At 36.9% G+C, this 24,428-nt stretch overlaps 1 protein-coding gene across 1 annotated transcript in view; it reads right to left on the reverse strand.

Annotated features, from left to right (window-relative positions):
* Positions 1-686: 686 nt before the first annotated feature.
* The window catches only part of kif19 (kinesin family member 19), a 45,205-nt gene continuing 21,463 nt past the window's right edge, over positions 687-24,428 (reverse strand). The window contains exons 3-20 of the mRNA XM_077200317.1: positions 19,470-19,580; positions 19,183-19,270; positions 18,216-18,352; positions 13,782-13,907; positions 12,720-12,914; positions 11,817-11,963; positions 11,611-11,733; positions 10,565-10,721; positions 9,420-9,594; positions 8,045-8,243; positions 7,055-7,325; positions 6,538-6,659; positions 6,120-6,283; positions 5,784-5,877; positions 4,533-4,656; positions 3,723-4,108; positions 2,518-2,683; positions 687-1,779 (exon numbers count right to left, since the gene is read on the reverse strand). Coding sequence (XP_077056432.1) covers positions 1,646-1,779; positions 2,518-2,683; positions 3,723-4,108; positions 4,533-4,656; positions 5,784-5,877; positions 6,120-6,283; positions 6,538-6,659; positions 7,055-7,325; positions 8,045-8,243; positions 9,420-9,594; positions 10,565-10,721; positions 11,611-11,733; positions 11,817-11,963; positions 12,720-12,914; positions 13,782-13,907; positions 18,216-18,352; positions 19,183-19,270; positions 19,470-19,580 — 2,919 coding nt within the window. The 3' untranslated portion in view covers positions 687-1,645. The remainder of the gene's footprint in view (positions 1,780-2,517; positions 2,684-3,722; positions 4,109-4,532; positions 4,657-5,783; positions 5,878-6,119; positions 6,284-6,537; positions 6,660-7,054; positions 7,326-8,044; positions 8,244-9,419; positions 9,595-10,564; positions 10,722-11,610; positions 11,734-11,816; positions 11,964-12,719; positions 12,915-13,781; positions 13,908-18,215; positions 18,353-19,182; positions 19,271-19,469; positions 19,581-24,428) is intronic.

Here is a 24,428-nt window from a genome sequence, read left to right on the forward strand (position 1 = left end):
CGAGACTCATGATTTGTCGGAGTCAAGCAAACCAATCACTAACCTCAGAACTTGTTGGACTGCGCTGGTTGGTTTTGGGGTTTATGATTGACACAATCGCAATACCTCCGACCCCGCCTGCCTTTGACCTACAGGTCTGTGTTGTTGAGGAATTTAATAATGTGGTCCTGAATATTATATTGAATTATATTATATTATTTGTTCTCAATATTTATTAATAATTGATTTCACACATTTTCTTAACAGCTGTATGCTCAATTTAGGTGAAAATCCCTTGCATCTGAAGATGCAATGCCTACTGTTCTAGATATTTTGCTATGCTTGCATTGTTTTGCTTGGTGGAAGGAAACAGCAGAAAACAGTTTACAGTGAACTATTGACATGTAGTCCTGATATCCACTAAGCGGGTGCCAAAAAAAAGAAGAAAATATGATACATTTCAGTGTGCTGACAGTACAGGAATGCAGTCAGGAACATTGTTTAATGTGTAAAGGATACAGAACTTTGAGTGATCATATGCTTTTGGACTACTACTGTATGTTCCTGAAAGTGAAACATTTGTGTACTATTAAGTCCATTTGACTTATAGATACTGTCCTTAAAACTTACCTTGACAAAATGTTACCATTATATAATGCATATATTATTGATGATGAGATGTGCAATGCATACACTATTGCAATCACTTTGTCAATCAAATTTATTTGGTTACAAAAAAAGGTATAAAATTAAGAGTAGAAAAAGTGTCTATGCATGTATAATTATGAAAAACAAAAAAATACAGTCTTTTCAAAGAAAAGGCAACCATTTTTTTTTCTTTTTTTGATTAAAAACATTCCACTGAGGATAATGAACTACATTATAATACCACCTTGTCTGGTACTAAACTAACACAAACCCAAAAGGATTTTAGAGAAAACAGCTATGCTGAAACCTGCATGACAGTAAAGGCAAATTTACATTGATTATTAACAGTAAACACAAAATGACATCAGTAAATGAAACTGTCACAGAAGCCAGACGTATGAATCATAAGCAATGTGACAGTACATTAATTTGTGCAAGGCCTGAGGGATTAATACTTTCACAACCACAGAAGCTGTGAAATATATATTGCTCCCTGGAATGAGAGGGGTATATTTGACTCCTCAGTCACATAAACAACAAGCATCACCATTTCAGTCCTGCAGATTTGAATATGTTTTTTGGGAACTGCTTAAATAATTTCTGTTGTCACGAGATATATAAGGCCTGATATAAATATTCAACCAGAAGGCATCTGAGGCAGGTTTTTATCCCCTGTCGCACTGGCTCGGCTTTAAAGGAATATGTTTGCATGTCATTGTGAGAAGTTTTGACATAAGTCAAGGCCATTGAATTCATGAGAATCAGATCTGCCACGCACAGAAGCCAATGGACTAAAAAATTAAAAGCAGACATGGCAAGTCACTTGTCTTCACAGAAAAGCTAGGAGCATTTTTAGCAAAAACCCAGATAGCAAAATAGGTTTTTGTAGCGCTTTCATTCAAGTTCTTTCGTCCATGGTACAGCTCTTCCATTTGGGTAGAAGAAGAAACCTTCCACTTGGTGTCTACATGTTTTCCATAGTGCTGATGCTGGGGTCGAGAGGAGACAGTCTATATCTTCAGTGTTTGCGGGTGCGTTGGCCCCCTGCTCCAGTGGTTGTGACGTACAGGAGGGGCTGAAGTTGCCTGGTTTGGGGGCCACGCTTACTGAGGTATGAGGGCAAGTTGGAGGAAGTGACATCTGCTGTTGATCCTGTGGAGAATAAATGGAGATAAGTCAACAGGAAATCAAAATGTATTAAAAGAAGACCTATTGTGCCCTTTACGAAGTCTTTATTTTTGTTTTTGGGTCCACTAAAATAGGTTTTCATGCTTGAATGTTTAAAAAAACATTATTTTTCAAAAATTTTACATTTTTTTACACACTTTCTTCCCAGTCTGTCAGTAACACTGTTTAGTTCGGGGCTCTATGAAACCCCTCCTTCTGAAAAGTGCAATGTACTCTGATTGGTCGGCTGGTGTGTTGTGATTGGTCAACCAATTCGAGTGTGTTTCAGAAATGTCCCACCCCTTACCATAACCCAGAGTTTAACCACACTACTAACACAACTCAACCAGGCCTGACCCCCCTTTTTTGAGTAAGGCTCGGGTGGGAATTATTTAAATGAGAGATATTGTGATGTGTACGTTCCTGGAAGAAAATTAAAGACTTGTTTCATGCTCAAACAGCAACATTACACACTAAAGAAAGTTAAAAATGTAAAAAAGCATAATAGGTCCCCTTTAATACACGTTCCTGGTCACATTGCACACAATTTATCTATGCATTTCAAAGAAAGAAATCAAATTGAATCTCACTGGTCTACAGTGAATGCCAATTGAACCAATGCAAAATAGGTTTCACTTGTAATAAATGCATGTATAAAATGGTCAAGGTTGTAAATATATTTTTGTCTTTTACTTTTCTATTAGACCTTTTTCTATAACAGACCTGTTTGGTGGCTGTTGTGAGAGGGTCGAGCTTTAGCAAGCTGAGGTTGGGCTCTGTGTTGGGGACGCTGGATGGGGGCCGGGGGGTGACCGTTAATGTGCAGGTGGGGATCAGAAGTGCTGTCAAGGGGACGAAATCGCTGGCTGGTGTTCTTCGTCTGAGACAACTGTAGGGTGGAGAAAAATCTGAGTTTGTTGAAAATAGTCTGAATTAAACTAAAATAAATAATTTGAAAATAAAAAATAAATTTCAGCACCAATAAACATTTTTGCATTATTTTCATGACAGTTAATCACATTTTCCATTACTATAATGCAAAAAATGGCATATTATTTAAATTTTAAAATATATACAGCAGTTGAAAAATGTTAGGGTCAGTAAGATTTTCCACTTAAAGAAAGATACTTTTATTTAGTAAGGTCACATTAAATTGATCAAAAGTGACAGTAAAGACTTTAGCAAACAACTTGCATTGTTGCCAAAGATTTCTATTTCAAATATTTGCTTTTCTATTGAACTTGACATTCGTCAAAAAATCCTGAAGAAATCTTTCCCCAAAAATAGTAACCAGCAGTTACTGTTTTCAACATCGATAATAAGAAATGTTGCCCGAGCATCAAATCAGCATATTAGAATGATTTCTGAAGGATCATGTGTATATGTAAATAGAAAACAAATATTTTCAATTGTAATAATTTTTCACAATATTACTGTATTTTCAAATAAATGCAGCCTTGGTGAGCTTAAGAGACTTCTTTCAAAAACAAACAAAAAAAAATCTTACTGAGCCCAAACTTTTGAATGGTAATGTACATAATAGTATGCGTTTCTGGTTTAAATTTAAATGATTTACACTAAGAAGAATTCTTCTAATGAGAATCATCTTTGAAAATAATAGTAAAGTTTTGAAATAGTTTGAACTATTATTTTGAACTAAAACAATCAAACAAACAAACAAAAAACAAACAAACATCCAGACACATGATACAAATGAGAATTTTGGGACAAAATGTGCTTAACTCTCAAAAAAATAAGGTCAATGCAATCAACCTTAATGGTCCATAAATACACTTAATATTCCTTATGCAAAATACAGCTTCTCAGTTTTTTAGATTTTGGGGTGAAATGTGACTCGAACAGGTTTTTGTGAGATTCAACCATTAACACAGATGTGAATGGAAAAGCTCCTTTATCCGAAAACTCACTGCTTGTCCTGTGACTTCAAATGATCGAGATCTTCTCTTGCGTCTGCGACCCTCAAAGTCCTGTTCCCGTGGGGCGGGGTTCTTGACAGCCTGGCGGTTCCGTGGCCGTGTCCACGTGGCGTTGGGTGCGGGGCCGTCTCCCGTGCTGCTGGACAGGTTGTCGTCAGAGGTGGCGTGGCGTAGTTCTGGGCTGGGCTGTCTCACGCGCCGTAGAACCAGGCCTTTAGGGGGCGCCTCGGACAGAGACAGGTTACTCTTGTGCTTTTTGGGGTCGAGGGGTGAGGGTGGCGGGGGCAATCGCAGGGCATCTATTTCTAGGACCTTAGAGCGGCGCCGAGCAGCCTTGACCGCAATGTTCTGCACGCCTCGTAGAATCTGCTGTCTCTCTGGAGGAAAATGGTTCAGGGATTTTAATACCATGAGTGGATAAATGTGTATAAGTTGGCATTGCTGTATTATGTGAGATGAAGCTGTGAAAGAAATTGGTTGCCATAGTTTAGGGCAGAGGTCTTCAATCCTGCTCCTGGAGGGCCACTGTCCTGCAGAGTTTAGTTCTAACCCTGATCAAACACACCTGAATAAGCTCATCAAGCTCTTCAGGATCGCTTGAATATACAAAGGCAGGTGTGCTGAAGCAGGTTGGAACTAAACTCTGCAGGACAGTGGCCCTCCAGGAGCAGGAAACCACTGGTTTAGGGGTCCCTATATAAAAATAAAATCCCACAGAATGCCTCAAATGACCAATCAGAATGGAGTATTCCAGAGAGCTGTGTAACAAGCACAAAGATGAAGGAGCAGAGGAACTGTTACCTTTAGGAGTCAGAGGGGCATCTGTGCCGTTCTCGCTGCTCTCAGGTGAGGAGTCCAGATGGCTGCTCATACTGTGACTGAGATGGCTGAATCTCAGAGCGTCGTCCAGGACAGATGGCAACAGCTGCAGAGGTACAGTCAGCATAGTGTCAGAAACACTGCTTTATTCAGTACACGCAGTTAAAAAAAATGGAGTAACCAATTCAAATAAATAAAAATAATATATTCACACGTTCCCTGAATATTTTAATCACAATTTTCATGAATACTACTGTTCAAAAAGTTTGGGGTCAGTAAGATGTTTTCCTCACCTATCTTATACTCACTAAAGCTGCACTTATTTGATAAAAAAAAATACAGTAAAAAAAAGTAATATTGTGAAATATTATTACAGTTTAAAATAACTGTTTTCTATTAGAATATATGTTAAAATGTAATTTATTCCTGTGATGGCAAAGCTAAATTTTCAGCATCATTACTCCAGTCTTCAGTGTCACATGGTCCATCAGAAATCATTCTAATATGCTGATTTGGTGTTCAAGAAACATTTCTTATTATGAATAATATATTGAAAAGAGCTATGCTGCTTGATATTTTTGTGGAAACCGAGATTTTTTTTTGGACGAATAATACGTTTAAAAGAAACAAAACTTTTATTTGAAATCGAAATCTTTTATAACATTATAAATGTCTTTACTGTCACTTCTGACCAAGTGTGCCGCACACGTCCTGAAAAGTGAAGCCAAAACATGATCATTATTGGTCTTAAGCCCCGCCCTCTCCACGTAAACCATTGCGATGCGAGCCAAACTGAAAATCCAATGACACTTGAAAAAGAAGATGTTTTCTGTCATTTTAGGTAGTTCTTATGCTGACATATGTTCAAGTGTTCATTTTTCCAATAAGTTTGGTTTTAGTCATATATTTGATCATATAAAAACAGGGTGTAACATCATGATTGACAGCTGTGGTAGCGATTGATTCTCTGGAAGTGTGAAATATGGACTCCACCTCAGAATCACTACTGCGCAGACTCGGGCTCCAAATGATGTAATCTCGTAATATTGTGGCTTCATTTTTCTACAGGGGAATGAAGTCGTCCATCTTTTTAAAGTCTATGCTTTTGATCAATATAATGTATTCTTGCTAAATAATTATTTAAAAAAAAAAATCACTCACCCCAAACTTTTGAAAGTTAGTGTATAATCTGTAGCTAGAAAAACTACTGTAAGCTCCCAGACAGACGCTCACCTCTCTGTTGCCCTGGCCATTGATGTGAATGGGTGGAGGAGTCATTACTACAGAGTTCTTCATCTGTTTGTGACTGCTCTTAAACACTCGATCTCTGTGTGGACATGAGAAGTAGTTTAGCTTAGCTTCAGAAAGTTTACAGAATGTGAACAAATTTACACCTCTTTCACACCACATTTGATGTCTGCAATTTAGTTATTTTCAGATTCTTTTTATTTTCATATTCACAAAATATTTTTTGGCCATTAAAAGTTTCCATACAAGGACATATATCAATTTTGTATAGGTAGGAAAATGTCAAGTGTATAAAATTAAATAGCTTAGAGATCTTTTTACCCATCGGTCTCTGGGAGAATCGGAGGCAACGTGTGTCTCCTCAATTTTGTCTGCCCTTGTCTGTTGTCTGAGCCCAATGTGCGAACACTCTCTTGGTCTGAATCCATTTCCTGCAAGGGGTCACGACCTCTATTGGGGAGAGTGATCTTGGGCAGGGAACCCTCCTAAACAGATATATGTCAGAAAATATATGAAAATGTTCATTAGTCTGTTTCTTTATCTATTTGATCATGTCCTTCTCTTTAAAGTCAACATGAAATCAATATTACCCATATCCACATCAATGAAAATATTACGATGGATTTTGTTTTTTGGGAAAAATGTGCACTGCTACATTTTGCAAAATAAGTTCCATGTTCTGATTTCATATTGACTTCATATTGACTTTGCATCTTAGAAAAATGCCAGCTTGATGTACCTTAAGAGTACGAATGGTGAACTTATCCAGGGCCACAACTCTGTCCAAGTTCTTCTCATCCATTTCCTTCATGTACATCTCATACAGCTCTTGAAGATGATGAGGGACTAGGAGACTGTGATCTGCAAAACCATCATTCACCTCAATTTTTCATAACCAAATGTATATCTATATGTATATATATTATATATATAAATAAAACATTCAATATTTTATATATTTCTTATATATATATATATATATATATATATATATATATATATATATATATATCTTAAATAGTTATTTATTTATTATTAAAGTAATAATTTATCATTTATTACTTTAATTTTTTATATTAAATAATTAATATTTTTTTCATTCATTCATTCATTCATTCATTCATTCAATTGCATTACAAATAGAACTATTTCTGTTTCATATTGCATAATTTTTGCTAACTTTACTGCAACAGTTTGGCCTGATTCATCTCTAGCTGAGATTTCTGTGCCATTTCTTGTTCGTACGAGTGACTCACCATCGATAAACTGCCGCTGCTGCTGGATGATCTCATGGCAGAGGTGTCTGTGCTGTTCAAAACGCTGCACTACCACGTTTTTCTGTCGGATCACGTTGTCCTTGAGCAGAGCGCTTGACTGCATCTCTGCGTTCTCGATCTCCAGCTCGTGGACCTTACAGAGGAGGCAAAGCACTTCCCTCTGCTCCTCTGAGCTCACGCGGCGGGGGAGAAGCTCTTCAAGACGTCGAGATTTCTCTCTCAGCTCTGCCAGGCACTGCTCCAATCCGGTCTATAGACAACAGGGGGACTACGGTCAATTACACTGATGAGTGGCTTTATAAACACTGCTAGTCATGTACAATTTTTCTCTGCTTATGAGAAGCCTGAGTCCAAAAGCAGAGAGGAAATGTATTGTTTGTGGAGAAGGTAATCCCAGAATGCACTACCTATGCAGAGTGTTCCAAATTTGTCAGTTCGCTTAGGATGCTGCCTTAAAAGACAGCTGCCTATGGTAGTTACTATGTTTTGGAACAGAGCTTGTGAATATTGTCTAATGTCAATGTCTTGTGAATATTTTCATCAATTTCAACATTAAGTATTTCACACAGTAGCTTCATCATGGCTGTGATGACAGGCATCATTACATCATGATTCAGTTGAAGAGATTCACCAAGTAAATGAAAATTACTGGACTGTAGGAACTTTGTTTTGATGTAAAACTATATGACATATTGGAATCATAAACATTTTAAATAGTCTCTTTCATTTATATCACTAGAGAATAAAACATACGATACCCAAATTGTGTGTGATGACTTGAATTAAAAGAAAGAAAGAAAGAAAGAACGAAAGAAAGAAAGAAAGAAAGAAAGAAAGAAAATAGAACGAGAACCAGTTAATTGAACGGAAATGTTTGAACTAATTGGTATGCTAAAATGAACTAGACTTCCAGGGCTGGCAGTTATCTGAGGTGTTGATCTGCCCTCTAGTGGTTACTAACAACATTACCTTCTGTTTTTGCATTTTCTTCTGCTCAGCCATGAACGTGACGAGGTTCTCTCTGGCAATGACCACCTCTTGTGTCTCTGTGCTGTCAGGCAAAGATTCTGGTGAGTCGGAGTCTTTTTCACTTTCATCTTTATTAAAAGTCTCCTTCCTCCTCTCCCCCTGCCACTTCTTTCTTCTCCTAAAGCGCTCTTGCTCCCAGCTAGATGGAGATAGACAATATTTAAATAGCAAAATATCAAATACAAACCATGCATATATATATATATATATATATATATATATATATATATATATACACACACTCACCTAAAGGATTATTAGGAACACCATACTAATACTGTGTTTGACCCCCTTTCGCCTTCAGAACTGCCTTAATTCTACGTGGCATTGATTCAACAAAGTGCTGAAAGCATTCTTTAGAAATGTTGGCCCATATTGATAGGATAGCATCTTGCAGTTGATGGAGATTTGTGGGATGCACATCCAGGGCACGAAGCTCCCATTCCACCACATCCCAAAGATGCTCTATTGGGTTGAGATCTGGTGACTGGGGGCCATTTTAGTACAGTGAGCTCATTGTCATGTTCAAGAAACTAATTTGAAATGATTCGAGCTTTGTGACATGGTGCATTATTCTGCTGGAAGTAGCCATCAGAGGATGGGTACATGGTGGCCATAAAGGGATGGACATGGTCAGAAACAATGCTCAGGTAGGCCGTGGCATTTAAACGATGCTCAATTGGCACTAAGGGGCCTAAAGTGTCCCAAGAAAACATCCCCACACCATTACACCAGCACCACCAGCCTGCACAGTGGTAACAAGGTATGATGGATCCATGTTTTCCTTTTCACACCATTCTTTGTAAACCCTATAAATGGTTGTGCGTGAAAATCCCAGTAACTGAGCAGATTGTGAAATACTCAGACCGGCCTGTCTGGCACCAACAACCATGCCACGCTCAAAATTGCTTAAATCACCTTTCTTTCCCATTCTGACAGTCAGTTTGGAGTTCAGGAGATTGTCTTGAACAGGACCACACCTCTAAATGCATTGAAGCAACTGTCATGTGATTGGTTGATTAGATAATTGCATTAATTAGAAATTGAACAGGTGTTCCTAATAATCCTTTAGGTGAATGTATATACAGTATATATATATATATATATATATATATATATATATATATATATATAAATAATTATAAAAAAGATAGCTCAAGCACACTTTTTAAAAAAACAATACACAAAAGGAAGTTAATTTGGTCTGAAATGATAAAACAATTGATAATGTTCAAAATCATAAACTTTCAGGGCCAGTGTAGATTTATTTGTAATCTTTAGGTGTCTTGAGTTTGTGTGCAGAATAAAGACTCACTCTGCGATTGTCAGCAGGTGTTTGGATGTGTCTATCTGGATCTCCATGTTGGTGTTGTCCAGCTCCATAAGACGCTTCCTGATGTCCATCTGCTGTCTAAATGCATTGATCAGCTGTTCCCGCAGTTGGTCCATCTCAGCCCGGCTCTGCTGAGAAGAGTGAGCCTGCACCTCCGCTACAGGCAAACACACAACAAGAATGCTATGATGCACATTTGAGTGAGATTACTCCTCTACTCAAAAAATAACACAGAATCAATTGAACATAACAGAACTGAATAGATAAGTATCTAATCTAAACAAAAATAACAATCTATTAGAATAGAATTGATTCAATGAGAAAAAAAATCTAATTAAACTGAAAATAATCTATTAAAATCAATTAGAACTGAATCAATTAAAAAATAATCTAATCAAACAGAGAAGAAAATAATCCATTTAAAATCTAATCAAACAGAAATAGAATGTAATCACATAAAATAATCTATTAGAATAGAATAGACCAGAATCAATTAGAAAATAATCTTATTAAATAGAAAACAATCTATCAGAACAGAATCAATTGGGAAATAATCCAAATCAATCAGAAAATAATCTATAATAATAGAATAATTTAGAAAATAATCGATTACACTAGAATATAACAGAATAAATAAAAATGAATGTAATCAAAGAGAAAATAATATTTTAGAATAGAATATAAAATAATCAATCAAAATAATCTAATCAAAAAAAAAAATGTAATCACAGAAACAAATCTAATTGAACAGAAAATAATCTTTTAGAAATGAGAAGACCAGAATCAGTCAGAAAATAATCTAGCAAAAAGAACAGAATAGCATTGCATTCTATAGCATATAATACAATAGAATCAATTAGAAATTAATCTAATTAAATAGAAAACAACCTATCAGTTTGGAAAAGAATCAAAATTAAACAGAAAATAATCTTTGGAAAAATATAATTTAGAAAATAATCTATTAGAACTGAGAAGACCAGAAGCAGTCAGAAAATAATCTAGCAAAAAGAACAGAATAGAATACAATAATATAGCGTAGCCAATTAGAAAAGAATGTAATTGAAAAGAAAAGTTTGGAGTTGTAAGTAAATTGGAGGCATCAATGGTAAATGTGACTTCGGTGTTACCTTGAACATGACGGATGTCTGTTCTGTCTGGATTGATCTGTCTACTGGCCTGGTCTGCTATCTTCTTCTTCAGCCGCTGAATCTCGCTGCGCAGGTCAGAGATGATGCTGGTGTACTGGGCGATGTGATAGGACACATTCAACAGATTTCTCTTTACCTGCAAAAAAGAAGAGTATAAGATAGTCATCAAACTCCTCACCAAACAGTTGGCATCACAAAATGTGTCATAAAACACCTAACAATCTTAAGCAGAATAAGCTTTAACCTAACAGTCTGCATGAGTTGCATGGATGTGTGTATTTGTTTATGTACTGTATGCCCTTGTGTCTTTACTCCTGTCAATCTCAATGACATGATCACATCACTCAAACACTGAATCAACTGCATCAGTGATGTTAAATATGACACCAAAAGCAAAGCACAGCACAGTTTATTGCTGTAATTTAAAACCCCATTATGTTTTGCTGTTTATTGTCAGTCAACTGTTCCGTTTCTCTTCCTGATTCGTGTTATTGTGTATTAACCACTTGTCTACTGTTGATACCTTTGGGTCATAGTGACTTTGTCCTAAGACTGGGAAAGAGAGAGAGAGAGTGTGTGTGTGTGTGTGTGTGTGTGTGTGTGTGTGTGTAATATTACAATTTAAAAGAACAATTTTTATTTTATTATATATTAAATGTATTTTATTCCTGTGATTGGCAAAGCTGAATTTTTAGCTTCAGTCTTCATAGTCACATGATTCTTCTAATATGCTGATTTGATGATCAAGAAACATTTCTCATTATTCTCAATGTTGAACACATTTGTGCTGCTTAATATTTTTGTGGATACACAGAAAGTTCAAAACACATCAGCATTTATTTGAAATATGAATATTGTGTTATGATGTAAATGTCTTTACAATCACTTTTGATCAATTTAGTGCATCCTTGCGGAATAAAAATAAAGTTATTTTAAAAAATATATCTTATTGACCCTAGACTTTAGAACAGCAGTGTAAGTAGGTTAACTAGTTTGTCCATTGTTTTATCATGTGTCAAACTAACCCGTGTGCGGATGCTTTTGGCACGGTCGGCATAAGTCAGGGTATTCCGTGAATCCTCGAAGGCTAGAGATGCAGGGCTTATGTGAGCAATCATCACCGTCCGACTGTTTCCTCCTAGAGAATCCTGCAGACATGACAAAAAGACGATCGAAATCAAGAAAACTATCCCATGAGCGTCTCTGTTCGTGAAGAATCATATAGCTGTACCTTGAGCAATCGTGTGAGCTTGCTGTCTCTATAGTTGACGTATTTGTTGCCATTCTTTTCACTCAAAGCATTGATGCAGTTCCCCAGCGCGAGCAGAGAACGGTTGATATGTGCGCCCTCTTTTAACCTCTGGCCTCTGTTCTGTGTCTGAAAGCATAAAACAGTTATTGCACAAAGATGTTAAACTAATCGTCTACATGTGGGTTAGGGAGTCTGTTAAAGCTTCCAGCAGGGGGCGCTCTCGTATGTCTCATTCTCTGAATAGTTGTGCAACAGGCTTGTCATCCTCATCAATAGAGAACAAACAGCCACTCATGTTTCTGAGCAACAATACCCCATCAGCAGAAACAACGTGATCTGCTTTTGTGCCGGTCACATGCATGTTTAAACCCACAGGGTGCCTGAGTGATTTTTAACTGTTTCCATGGCAAATACATGGCATGCTCTCTAAATGTGTTCTCTCATGTAACATAGCCCAGTCTCATGCTGTGAGTGGAAATGACACTTTAATACAAAACATGATTCAAATGTCTCTCATCAAAAACACCTGACTTGGCTTGTGGAGGTGTCTCATGCATAATAATGTATTTTAATACTGAACAATTATTTTCATTTTAGACGGCTTCATTTTCCCACCAAGTTTATCAACGATAGTTAAATCACTCTTGGAATTGTTCCCTTGTCACTGGCTGATTCATGATTCTGAATATATTTGAAGCCAACTGTGCCAGCTTTTATGCAAGAAGAAAGATTGAAAGCTTTGATATTAATGATTATCAAATTTATGGACATACGTCCGAGCTCACCAACTGCGCTTTTACGTAACTTCTGAATGATGAATAGACCTTTACGTCTCGCACCTACAAATATCTCACCTCCTCCTCACACACAAACACATCATACCTGTGAGGCCCGTTCAGACCCTGCTAAATCGATCATGAAGAGTCGCGCAAATCGCACTTCCTGCAGGATGTCTCGACATCGGCTCTGTTGTCGCACGACCACCTGCAGCACAGCGTGAGAGCGAGAAGACGTCTGATTGGCTGCTGTCGGCTCTTGAGTTCTCTGCTTGTTTCCCTTCACTAACAACTCCATGATCTGAGCGAGAGAAAAGAGAGAGAGAGAAAACTCACCATCCAGCTGTATACAACAACATCTATACACAGTACTGTTCAAAAGTTTGGGTTGGATTTTTTTTAACCAAAACTCCATTTATTTAATGAAAAATATAGTAGAAATAGTAATATTGTGAAATGTCATTAAAATGTAAAATAGCTGTTTTCTTTTTTTATATATTTTAAAATATAATTTATTCCTGTGATGTCAAAGCTGAATTTTCAGCATTATTACTGAGTCACATGATCCTTCAGAAATTATTCTAATATGCTGATTTAATGCTCAAGAAAAATTTCTTATTATTATACATTTTGAAAGCAGTTGTGCTGCTTAATATTTTTGCAGAAACCATCAAGCATTTTTTCAGGATTTTTGGATGAATGGAAAGTGTTTTTTGTAACATTATAAATGGCTTTCCTGTCACTTTTGATCAATTTAATGTGAACTTGCTGAAAATAAAGCTTACTGACCCCAACCTATTGAAAAGTACTGTAACTTTAAAACATAAATATTACTTTATTAGAACCAACATTGAGGGTAACATGTCACAATTAACATGCATTTAATAAGAAATCAGGGGTGATAGTTTTAAGGGTAAAACAGATGATATATTTATTTTCAATGAAGTGGCATAGTATTAACTGACTTGTTTAAATACTGATGCACATATATTTTGAAGTGTCAGCCATCTTAAGGTTACCTTTTTGTTATATATGCAACATATACATCGTTTTTAAAATTAACATTCCTCAGCATTGTCTACTGTATCAGTGTTTACTTTTAAAAAGTTGAATTTTTCTCAAAATGCTTGTAAAGTAACATGGGGTCTAAAACATGTGTCTAACTAACCTCTCTTGCATTAATAGTTGAAACCTCTGTGATTCCTGCGACCTGTATCTCTCCCTTTGAGTCCTCTCTCAGGTCCAGGAACCCAGATGATGGATTCAGTAAGTCTCTTATCATCTCATTGTAGATCTGGAACACAAGGGTAAAGACCATGCTTAGATTTCAAGATTACCACCATTGTTTATGCATGAACAGTAATGCGTTTGACATTTACATTCACACATCTGACAGATGCTTTTATCTGAGCTGACTTGACGTGCATAAATATCAGAATGTGCCATCTGTGACCTTTCCATTGCTAGAACCATGCTGCAGTTGAGCACATTGGCAAATGCTACAATTTGTCAAATTTGAATGGAATTACTGACAAAAGACCATTGAATTATTGAACATTTAGTACACAGTGCGGTCATGACTCATTTTCCTTAAGTGAATGGTCTGAAGTCAACTAGTTACCACATGAATTCATCTCTCAACACTTTTCAGATTTTCATCGCCAAAACGCTAATGTGTATTCATTTCAAAAGTAATCCAGACTTTGGAATGTTTCATACAATCAAAATCCAGAATCTGCTGCATTAACTGTCATATACAGTACTTTCATGATGCTAATGGAGAGATGAATGTGGGATTTAATGTTTCAGAATATTTCAATAAGCTTCATTCAACCCGGTTTAGAACAAGGCCACATCCTGTGCGCCATCTGCGGTCACCTCGAAAGCTCTCAAATTAAGTCGTCCCGAACATAATATTTCATCACTGTCAGTGAGGTCACTGTGATGTGCCGTAAGCATGTGATAATTCTAGGGTGACGCTGATGGAATGAAAAGAAGCCATTGACAGAGGAAGAGTAGAAGACCTGCTGTAGATGTAGATGGATGGAAAGAGAAAAAAAGTGAAAGGATAAACCGGGAGGTCGGAACCTAAACCTCAGGAGCCGAGAATAAAAACGCGTTCTCTCCAGGGAAGCATCCCCTTGAGCATTTGGACGGCCCAAAGTAAACAGGAGTTTTAAAGTGAAGGTGTAAGAAAAGCGGAGGACAGGAGAGCATTGTGCTATTTACTGAAGGTTGCTCTTTGCCTGTGTGGACGGAGTGGTTTACTCATAGGTCTGCACATCCCAAACACCCCTTTAACCTAAAGAAAACGGTTCTCTGTGTTTATGTGTGTATGTTAATATGCTTGAGCAAGTTTGTGTGTGTGCATGAATGTATATAATGTACAATCATACTACTGAAATATTTAGTGAAGCATACTGCACTTTTTTTGTACATACATTTTACAGTACTTGCATAGCAGTGAAGATTATACAAGTATTCCAATAAAAAAGTCAGATACAGAGTATATGTTTGTGTATCTATGTTTGTTTTGAAGAAAATGTGAGTTGTACTCGTGCAAAATTGCTCCTGAGGCATTGTTGTGAAGTTACTAGGAATTCTGAGTGATTGCCATAGCTGTGTGGTTTCTAGGGTGTTGCAAGGTGGTTAAGTCAAAAGAGCTCACTCACAAGTCTATATGATATTCTGGTCTCTAGATATGACTTGGGATCTTTTTTTTGCAGTTGTATCTCCCAGTGCTCCAGTTTAGCCTTCAAACTCAATAGCCTTGTCCTGTTTTTGACAGCTGATGCATGTACATTTGAGATCACATATTCGAGCTGACAGGAGCATCACTTCAATTCTCAGTGTCTTTTTTTTCTTCTCTCACTGTCTCACATACTTTCTTGACTGTCTCAGTGCCCATGTTATCAATTAAAGTCTCTCCAGCAGCATTTCTATAATGGCTGATGCTTGAAATATGTTATTTCTCCTTTACAATGGTAAAATGCAAAATTATCCAAGCACTCAGTGTTCAATCATCAATTCTGGTGTTTTGTAGAAACCCAGTTGACTGTCCTTTTCTTTTTGACATACTTAAGCCTTACAGTGTGTCTTAACCATGCACAAGTGACAAATTAGTCTTCCCACAAAATCAGGGCTTGACATTAACTTTTTTGCTCACCAGCCAAAGTTACTAGCCACTGAGCATTTTCACTGGCCACGATTTTCAAATCGATACAATGGGAAAAAAATGCCATATAGATATTTTTATCGTCACCTCATAATTTGGCAGCAGGTATATTAGGCTGCTGTCACAAGACCTGATGCACCGATCCATTACACTGTTACACACATTTTCTTTCTCTAATTTAAATTTTTTCCGTTTTCTTTCTCAACTGTTAACGTTCACTTAAAACACCACTGTGTTTACGTGAATACTCGCCAGGACTGGAATATTGACATTATTTTGTGTGTATTTGACTGCTTAAGTGCAATAAGCGGCAAAAAAGAACACAATTTAGTACTGAGAGGTGGCTTTATGTGCACGCTCTTAGGGTGTGAGAAACTCAGAAAATAAGTATTGTTTCAGATATTTCAGTATCGATATGTATTGTTTCATAGATAAATAATTGTGACTTGACTATTGAAAAGATATTTCAAAATTCAACCTGCCAAAGTGGCTAGTAGGAGTGAGTTCGTTACAAGGGTGTTAATGTCAAGCCCTGCACACAGAGGCGGATTAAGACTCTTTGGTGCCCCTGGGCACTGACACCTGTTGATGTCAACATGACGTCAATCTGACATTGGGTTCTGACGTCAATACAACTTTCATTTCCAACCAAAATCCAACATCTGTCAACCCAACTTTCGACACCTAAAGTGCCATCCACCCAATAACCGCTAAGAATAAATAAATAAAATGTGCTTCATGTGAAAATTTACATTCAGCTATTATTATTATTATTATTATTATACTATACTCAAAAGTAATTAATATTAGTAAACTTATCTGACAACAGAAGGTAACATCAATGTTAGCTCAAGTATAGAAAAATTGTACAAAATCAGGTTACCACTTTTTGCAAATGATAAATTATAACTTGTGAACCCAAATGTTATAGATAACCTGCTGCAAGTATGCAACATTAAACATTTTATTAAACACATTAAACTAGTGAACCCAACTGTTACAGGCATAATGTAATAAACATCTGTTTCACTTCAAGATAAGATCAATTTGAACAAAGCATGCGGAAAATTATTTTATATAAAAAATATTGAACTAAATCTAGACAATTGCAAAATTAAATGCAAACATGCATCTCTATAGTTACATGTTTTGTGAGGTTTTGAACTGAAAATAACATTTAAAAACTTTACCAATTTACACTCTGCCTCTTTCTGCAACTTTTTTGCAAAGTACAACATGAAAGGCTGTGATGCTCTGTAGTGGATTCGCACATATGACGCATCGCGAGCCAGTTTCATTTCGATTGAAAGGACGCAAAACACGCAAAACCGTATAGCACACTCCCAGAATCAGTATGGTGCGTTTCAACTAGAGGGGATCAGAGCGAGCGTTTTCAGTTCATATAGAAGTTTAGATTCACACTCACGCACGAGTTTAAAGCTCAACTTCCAGTGGAATTAATTGAAAACACTCGCTCTGCTCTGTGCCAGTTGACACGCTAGTGTAATATGGGCGTTGAAATGAAACGCGCGTGCTCACGCAGTATACCTGGTGTGAATCTGGCAGTAGATCCCGCGTCCACAAAAAACTAAACAAAACAAAAAAAAAAAACCCTATAAAATAATGGAAATAATAAACATTCATCAACACATTCAGGGAATTTAGAATGTTTTGATGAAACGGTAGGCCTAGGCTAGAAATATGTTTGAGAATGAATCTCTACGTTTAAGAAAAAATATTTGCGTATTGCCCCTGGGCACCTGCCCAATTGCCCATATGATTAATCCGCCCATGTCTGCACATAATGTAACAAAGTGTGGCACCTGGCTAGGACAAGGAACTTGAGACAATTGTAAAACACTTGGTACAAGATACATGGATCTAGGATGAATAAATACATGTAAAAATGACAGTTAGAAGCTTGTAAGTGTGATAGAGTCATCAATAATATATCTATTCATTATTTGGACAGTCACATAAAAGCATAGTGATTTATTTTTAGGCTAGCGAAGTGGGGGATCAAGGATGCATGCATTTGTTTTGAGTAAACTTTGAACAAGTCCCTCACAACTCTGAGGGAATAAGCTTTCTTGTATCAATACAACATCACCGTAATCAAAGATACTGAGATAGTCGCTAAGCCGACAAGATTTCCCCTCCCTCACGCAAACAGGCGTGCTTTCAGACTCTCCTCACGGGCCTGATGATTATCTTAATCACATAACACTTAAGCCGTTACCCTTTTTTTATAATGTTTAAAACTGAATGAGGGCAATTTACTTTACTATCTGCATTTATTTAGCATGGAAAGTAGGGTGACGGTATCTTTACATGGTCTATATCGAACCTCCAGGTGATATCGGAGCAAAAAAAAAAAAAAAAAGTGGATGCTAAAAACCCTATTTAGCAACCAAATGAAGATCTCACCTCCAAGTAGGACATCGAGACGCTGTACTGCATGTCATCGCTGGTTTCTTCGATGATTTTGAACAGGTCATTTAATGTGCGAACGTAGATACCAGGTTCTCTGTCTGTTCCCAGCATAGTGTAAGTCTTCCCACAACCTGTACACATATGTTTAATAGTACCACGATTTACAATCATTTAATAAATAAAATGAAATAAAAAAGTGACCCAATACAATACTAAAATTATTTAAAGAAAATGAATAAATAAATAAATAAAATGTGCTTAAAACTCAAACATAGACTATTATTAATTGCATTTAGTGTCCTTTTTCATGCTGTCTGTGACACAGAACAGGCCTACCTCTCTTTTCATAAATGTGAAATAATTGTAGATAATTAGCATATGTTCATCAGCATGACATAAACGAGGCACAGGTGTCAGATGAGTCATAGTGAGTGAAACAATGTTTACAGGTGGCTTTTATCCCCGTCAGGCTGAGCACAGCTTTATATAGCCACTGCCACAGACAGGAACAGTCAGTAAGAGTCACTCTGAGGACAGATTAGAGCACACGAGTACGAGAACCAGACCTGCTCTCCAGGAATTAACTTTTATTCAATTCAAAGAAGCATAAAAAGTCTTCAATTAAGGTATTTTGGGGTGATATATTATCTAATAATGTTTTTCTTGACAGCTGTCATGGAATTATACATATCAATCTTATTTGGAAACATCAATTAATTATTATGTGCTATAGTTGGCACTGGCATTGTGGTCTTTTTTTGGAATCAGTGCATGTGACTTTGTTGATTGAAGTTGCTCATTAAGCAGGAGGAAAGAAGATCAGGGTGATAATCTGTGTGTCCTAGTCGTGCCCGGATGTCTGTGATTTTTTACTACTTTGGCCATATGGCCACTGTGGATGTCATTTCAGTGTAAGAACAAAAAAACTACTGCTTAGCCCTAGGTATGACCTGGTACTGACCTGTGGGTCCGTAGGCAAAAACTGTGGCATTGTAGCCTGATATGAGGCCTTCAATCAAGCCTTTAGTGGTGGATCTGTACACCTCGTCCTAAGGAAAATACATTTATAACATTAAACATGTTTAACTGAAGCATGTGCACTTAAATAATAAATAAATGCACTTAAAGGCATACACAAATCAAATAGGCACATACACGTGATCTTTTTTCAAAGCGTATTAAATTTTGTATACACATGCTTCACAACTGATCCACCTTTACAAACAAAAAAACACAGAACTAGCTTGCCTGCGTGGCTGTATAATCGAAGGCCACATCAAACATATAAGTCTTCTCTCTGGACCGATGAGCTCGAAGAATATCATCTGGATCTTCCATGGGGTCCATTAACACCACCATCTGAAAAGGAGGAAAAGAAAAACATGAATAAGAGTATTACATCTGGTTACATGTTTTAAGCTTTTATATGCCCTGCATATACTGAGTGTATATCAAAACCCTTTTAGCCTTTTATTCACCGCCTGACAACACGCTTTACTGGTAATAACCTCTATCTATCACCTCACATTAACTACTAAGGCCATTTACTTCGGTTACAGTGACGCATAGTGTCCTAAAACACCTCTAAATAGAAGTTTCATAATGGGTCCACATGAAAGATACAGCCAGAGTGGCTTAAAAGCAGAAGGTGTAAGTGCATCATGATGGAGGACACCAAACCTAATTTAGTTTCCATTTTTACATCTTCATTTTGGGTAAAATGGTCCTGATGGATGTCCAATGGAGCCCATGTATGGTTTCAGATGTAACCAAAACGCTAAATCTTGTTGTTTCAAGAGCCCTACGGGATCTGGAAGCCAATGTACTAATCAGTTGGGGCTCGTGAAAACACACCAATATCGTTTGATGACCTGTTCAAACACACAAACACAGCGTTCTCTTTGAAGCCTTGCAATTGAAATGCAGCAGAGGAGATCTGACTTTTAAAAGAGGCAATTATAGTGTACAAACATACAGATGTTCTCTATAAACAGAGGAAGGAGAAAAGACTGGGTGAGGAAACGAACGATAAAAATGTGGAGAAAAGGTGAAAAGGAAAAAAAGGCCATGCCTCATTGCATTTGTCCAAGGGATTGAACACACTGTTAATGTACTTTTTTATATTTATATCTTACAAAGTTTTTTGCAAAGAGAAGCGCAGGAAGAGAGAGATGCACTACCACTCAAAAGTTTGGAAAACGGTTATGTTGAACTTACAATATTTCACAACTGTACTGTTTTTACTGTATTTTTGTTTTGGTGAGCATATGAGACTTTTCAAAAACATAAACAAATCTTCCCGACCTCACACTTTTGGATGGTAGTGTGCACTGTAATATATCTATGCATTTAGTGACCTGCTTAACTTATTGCCATGTCACTTAAGGAAACATCTTCCACGAATATGAATGCACATGAGTCAGAAACATGTGAATGTTGATGCTTTTCCCTAAGGGGTTTTCCTTACGAAGGGTGCAGTGATCGTGCTCTCAGCCATATGGTACATGAGTTTATGTTATCTCACCATTCACACAGTGACAGCTGTTGAGTGGCAATTTGGCCAGTCCTAATGTTCTTAAGATACCAGTGCCAGTATAGTTTACGTGGCACGAGATAATAATGCACTGTAATCAGTATTGGATCACTGATCAAGTTCCACTCACCTGAAATGGTCCATGCTTTTGATAAAGGCCAGTACTCTAAACTACTGTATGTTCTCATGTAATGTCACCACTGGATAAAGGGTCCAATGAAGTTCATGTGAAAATGGTCAATGATCTTTAACAGATAGTTCGACCCTGAAACTTAACACTGTTGGGTAGAAACGTATTCATCTTCCACTGGTCTTTTAATTACATTTCTCACTGGAGTCCCTGAGTGTGTTGGTTTAATCATACCTGTGCAAATAAACCCTATGGCAATCAATGTACCATAAGGACCAATGGAAAAGACAATCCACTGTCACACAGTTCTTTCCGAAAGACGTTTGCTGCTAAGCAACCATTTAAATAAGAGATAAAAGACAGAGCTGACAGGAAAACAGGAAAGTACAGGTCCAGATGAGACCCCAGGCTAACTCTATCTAGGGTTTGAAGTATATGAATTATCAGGTAGCTGAATTCTACTTAGAAAACGTGTTTTTTAATACGCGTATTATTGATGACCCAATTTTATATCAATTGCATTTCAAAATCCAAATGAACAAATCAAAAGTAAACAAAACACTAGCTTGCAGGGAAAGTTATTTGTTGAAATCTTTAATGTCTTATTTGTCCTCCAGGATGGAAATAAAATTAAATGGAGAGCAAATGGAGACTTTTTTCCTAAAGCCTGATGCTTAAGACCGTAAAAAAAGTCAATTATTTAAAAATTAATAATAAAAAATACAGAAAAAAATATTAGGCTATATAAAAAGCTATAAATATTAATAAATAAATCTAAAAAACAACCGAAAGATTTCAAAATGACTTAAAAAAAATTCTCACAAAGACAAAAGCAATAGGACTTTGCAAGCTTTGGGGATGTTGATGAACTCGATCTACCCAATTTATGTTTTGAACATCGTTCTGATTTCAATCAGGATGTAGTCTTTTACAAAAACTTGATTTTCTCCACTTTTTGCTCAAAATGTAGCTTTTTTATGAAACTTACCCACATTCAAGTTAGAATAAAATAACTAGAATAAAACAGTTTTTTTGAAGCAGAGGGTCTGTTCTTTCTTTTGATATATTGCATATTCAGATATTCATATAACAAAATATTCTGGGAGCCAGGAAACTTTGGTGAAAATCATCAAAAAGCAGGCGGGTAGCTGGCAACTTTTTCAAAAAAGTATTGCGGGAAAAGAGTTAAAAAGCTATTTCTGACCAACCAAATTTGGGAGATTTAAGTTTGTAAATCATAAATCATCCATTTCAAAACACAGCTTGTCTGAAAAAGCTCAAATCTTGTTAAATTGTGTCACAATGGTGGCGACACACAAGCCTTTCAGTGACTGATGAGACTGGGTAACCATCTGAAACCAGCAGTCTGTTCTGGAGGTCTGTCCTCTCACTGCAAATAAAGGAGTGAGCAAAAGAGGACCCGTTAAAGGACTGCAGGTTATTCGGAAAATCCATCCTTGGTTTCCACCTGCATAAAGGACAGAGGGCATTCACCTGGCCCGACTTTAACTGCTCGACTAGTCCACTGACTAATTCATACGTTCATAAAGGTGACACGAGAACTGAAAGAACCTTCAGGCATCATTAAAGTGCACAATACTTTATGAAATGGCAATCAAATGATCCCCCATTAGTTTGAGAAGGCAGCGCTAGGCATTGTAGATGATGCTGAAAGCGCGCTTATCTAAAACAAGCACATCTGCTCATATGAAAGGTTTCACCGAGTCGGTGCACAAAAACAAAACGAGCCATGCATGAATGAAAGGTGCTAAAATTAAAAGCGGAGTGTGGTCGTAAAATATTAAACGGCGTCAAAGATCAGCCAGGTCTGCGTAACAGCCTGCTAATGCACCGACATGAAATCAATTAGCAATATGGTGTTATTTAAATGAGCACAAAGAAAGGCACAGTCGTTTGGGGGCGACAGTCCAAGTCATCCAGGCGGATTGAGTAACCAATTAACCACGGGGTGGGAGGTGAATACTGGGATCTATCCAAGTGATTAGAACACAACAGTGGCCGTAATGTACCATAAAGGAGGTGGGATGCTTGTGTGGGATCCTGCAGGACGGATACTAAAAATTCCTTTACGTCACATAGACACTGGACTCACTGAACTGTTGTGACTCCCTAACCCAAACATCTGAGGTCAGATTCAGCGTACTCCATGAAAGGAGTGATTTATGTGAGAATGTTTTATACTAAATAAGGCTTTTGTCAATAGGATTCTTTTTTTCTGTGGAGGTTAAGGAAATAAATGCTTCCAGACCTTATTCACAGCGTATTCTTTGATTTTTTTAACAGGAATGAAAGCGAGGCTGTGAGGGATAGACATGATTATAATTACCAGCATCTCTTCAACATGTCTGACTTAGAGCTGGGCGATTTTTTAATAAAAAGAACTTGATTTACGATTTGACCCCCCCCCCCCCCCCTTTCCATTTAAAACAAAATAACTGAACTGTAAATATATTTTAAATATATATATATATATTTATTATATTTAATTAAAGTGCATCAACATAAACAAAATTGCAAAGGCAAACCCTTTCTCTAACTGAAAAGTCACTGTGCAGTGTGCAACAAAGATTGTTAAACATCCAAATTATTGGAGAAAATCGATTTTTTCCCAGCCCTAGTCTGACTGAATATAACTCCTAAAAAAAGCTGATAAAAAGCTTTAACTCATAAAACGTACAAAATAGTCATCGGGAAATACCTAGGCCTAAAAAAAGAAAAAAATAGCAGAATGCTAATTTACATAATTCTACTATGTACTATGTATGAGTGATGAGATAGTTAGTAGATTGTGTTCACTCAATGGCTGGCTGTCTAAGTGGTGTCCGCAAAATAATATAGAATTCGTAGACAATAGGAAAAGTTTTTGGGCCAAACCTGGCCTTTTGAAAAGAGATGGTATTCATCCCTCCTGGGATGGTGCTGCTCCTCTCTCTAGTAATTTGGCTCATAGTCTTAGAGATAAAACATGACAATCTGGGGCTCAGGTCAGGAAGCAGACAAACTGGCTAAACCGACCGTCTGCTAGCAGCCTCGCGTCACCAAGGTCAGATAAATCCCATCACATAGAGGCTCTTTCACCTAGATATTATCATATAGAGACTGTGTCTGTTCCCCGAATTTGGAAATACAAAAAACTTCCAAACCTATCTAAGGTTAAAAATGTAATTGATGTTCAACAAGTAAAAAACAGATATAATACAGATGAGCAAACGATAAAGCTTGGGTTGCTGAATATTCGATCCTTACTTCAAAAGCACTTATTGTCAATGATATGATTTCAGATTATAACCTAGATGTGCTGTGTTTGACAGAAAGCTGGCTAAAACCAAACGATTACATTACTTTAAATGAGTCCACCCCGCAAGATTACTGTTATAAACATGAACCTCGTCCGAAAGGCGAAGGGGGAGGTGTTGCTGTAATTTATAGTAATATTTTCAAAACCACTAAGAAATCTAGTTTTAAATATAATTCTTTTGAAGTGTTGGTGCTAAAATACGATTTATCGTATTTAAAACGATAA

The sequence above is a fragment of the Siphateles boraxobius genome, unplaced genomic scaffold (genome assembly GCF_051911475.1).
Source record: "Siphateles boraxobius isolate OS27281-9 unplaced genomic scaffold, OSU_SipBor_1 46, whole genome shotgun sequence".
Lineage (NCBI taxonomy): Eukaryota > Metazoa > Chordata > Actinopteri > Cypriniformes > Leuciscidae > Siphateles > Siphateles boraxobius.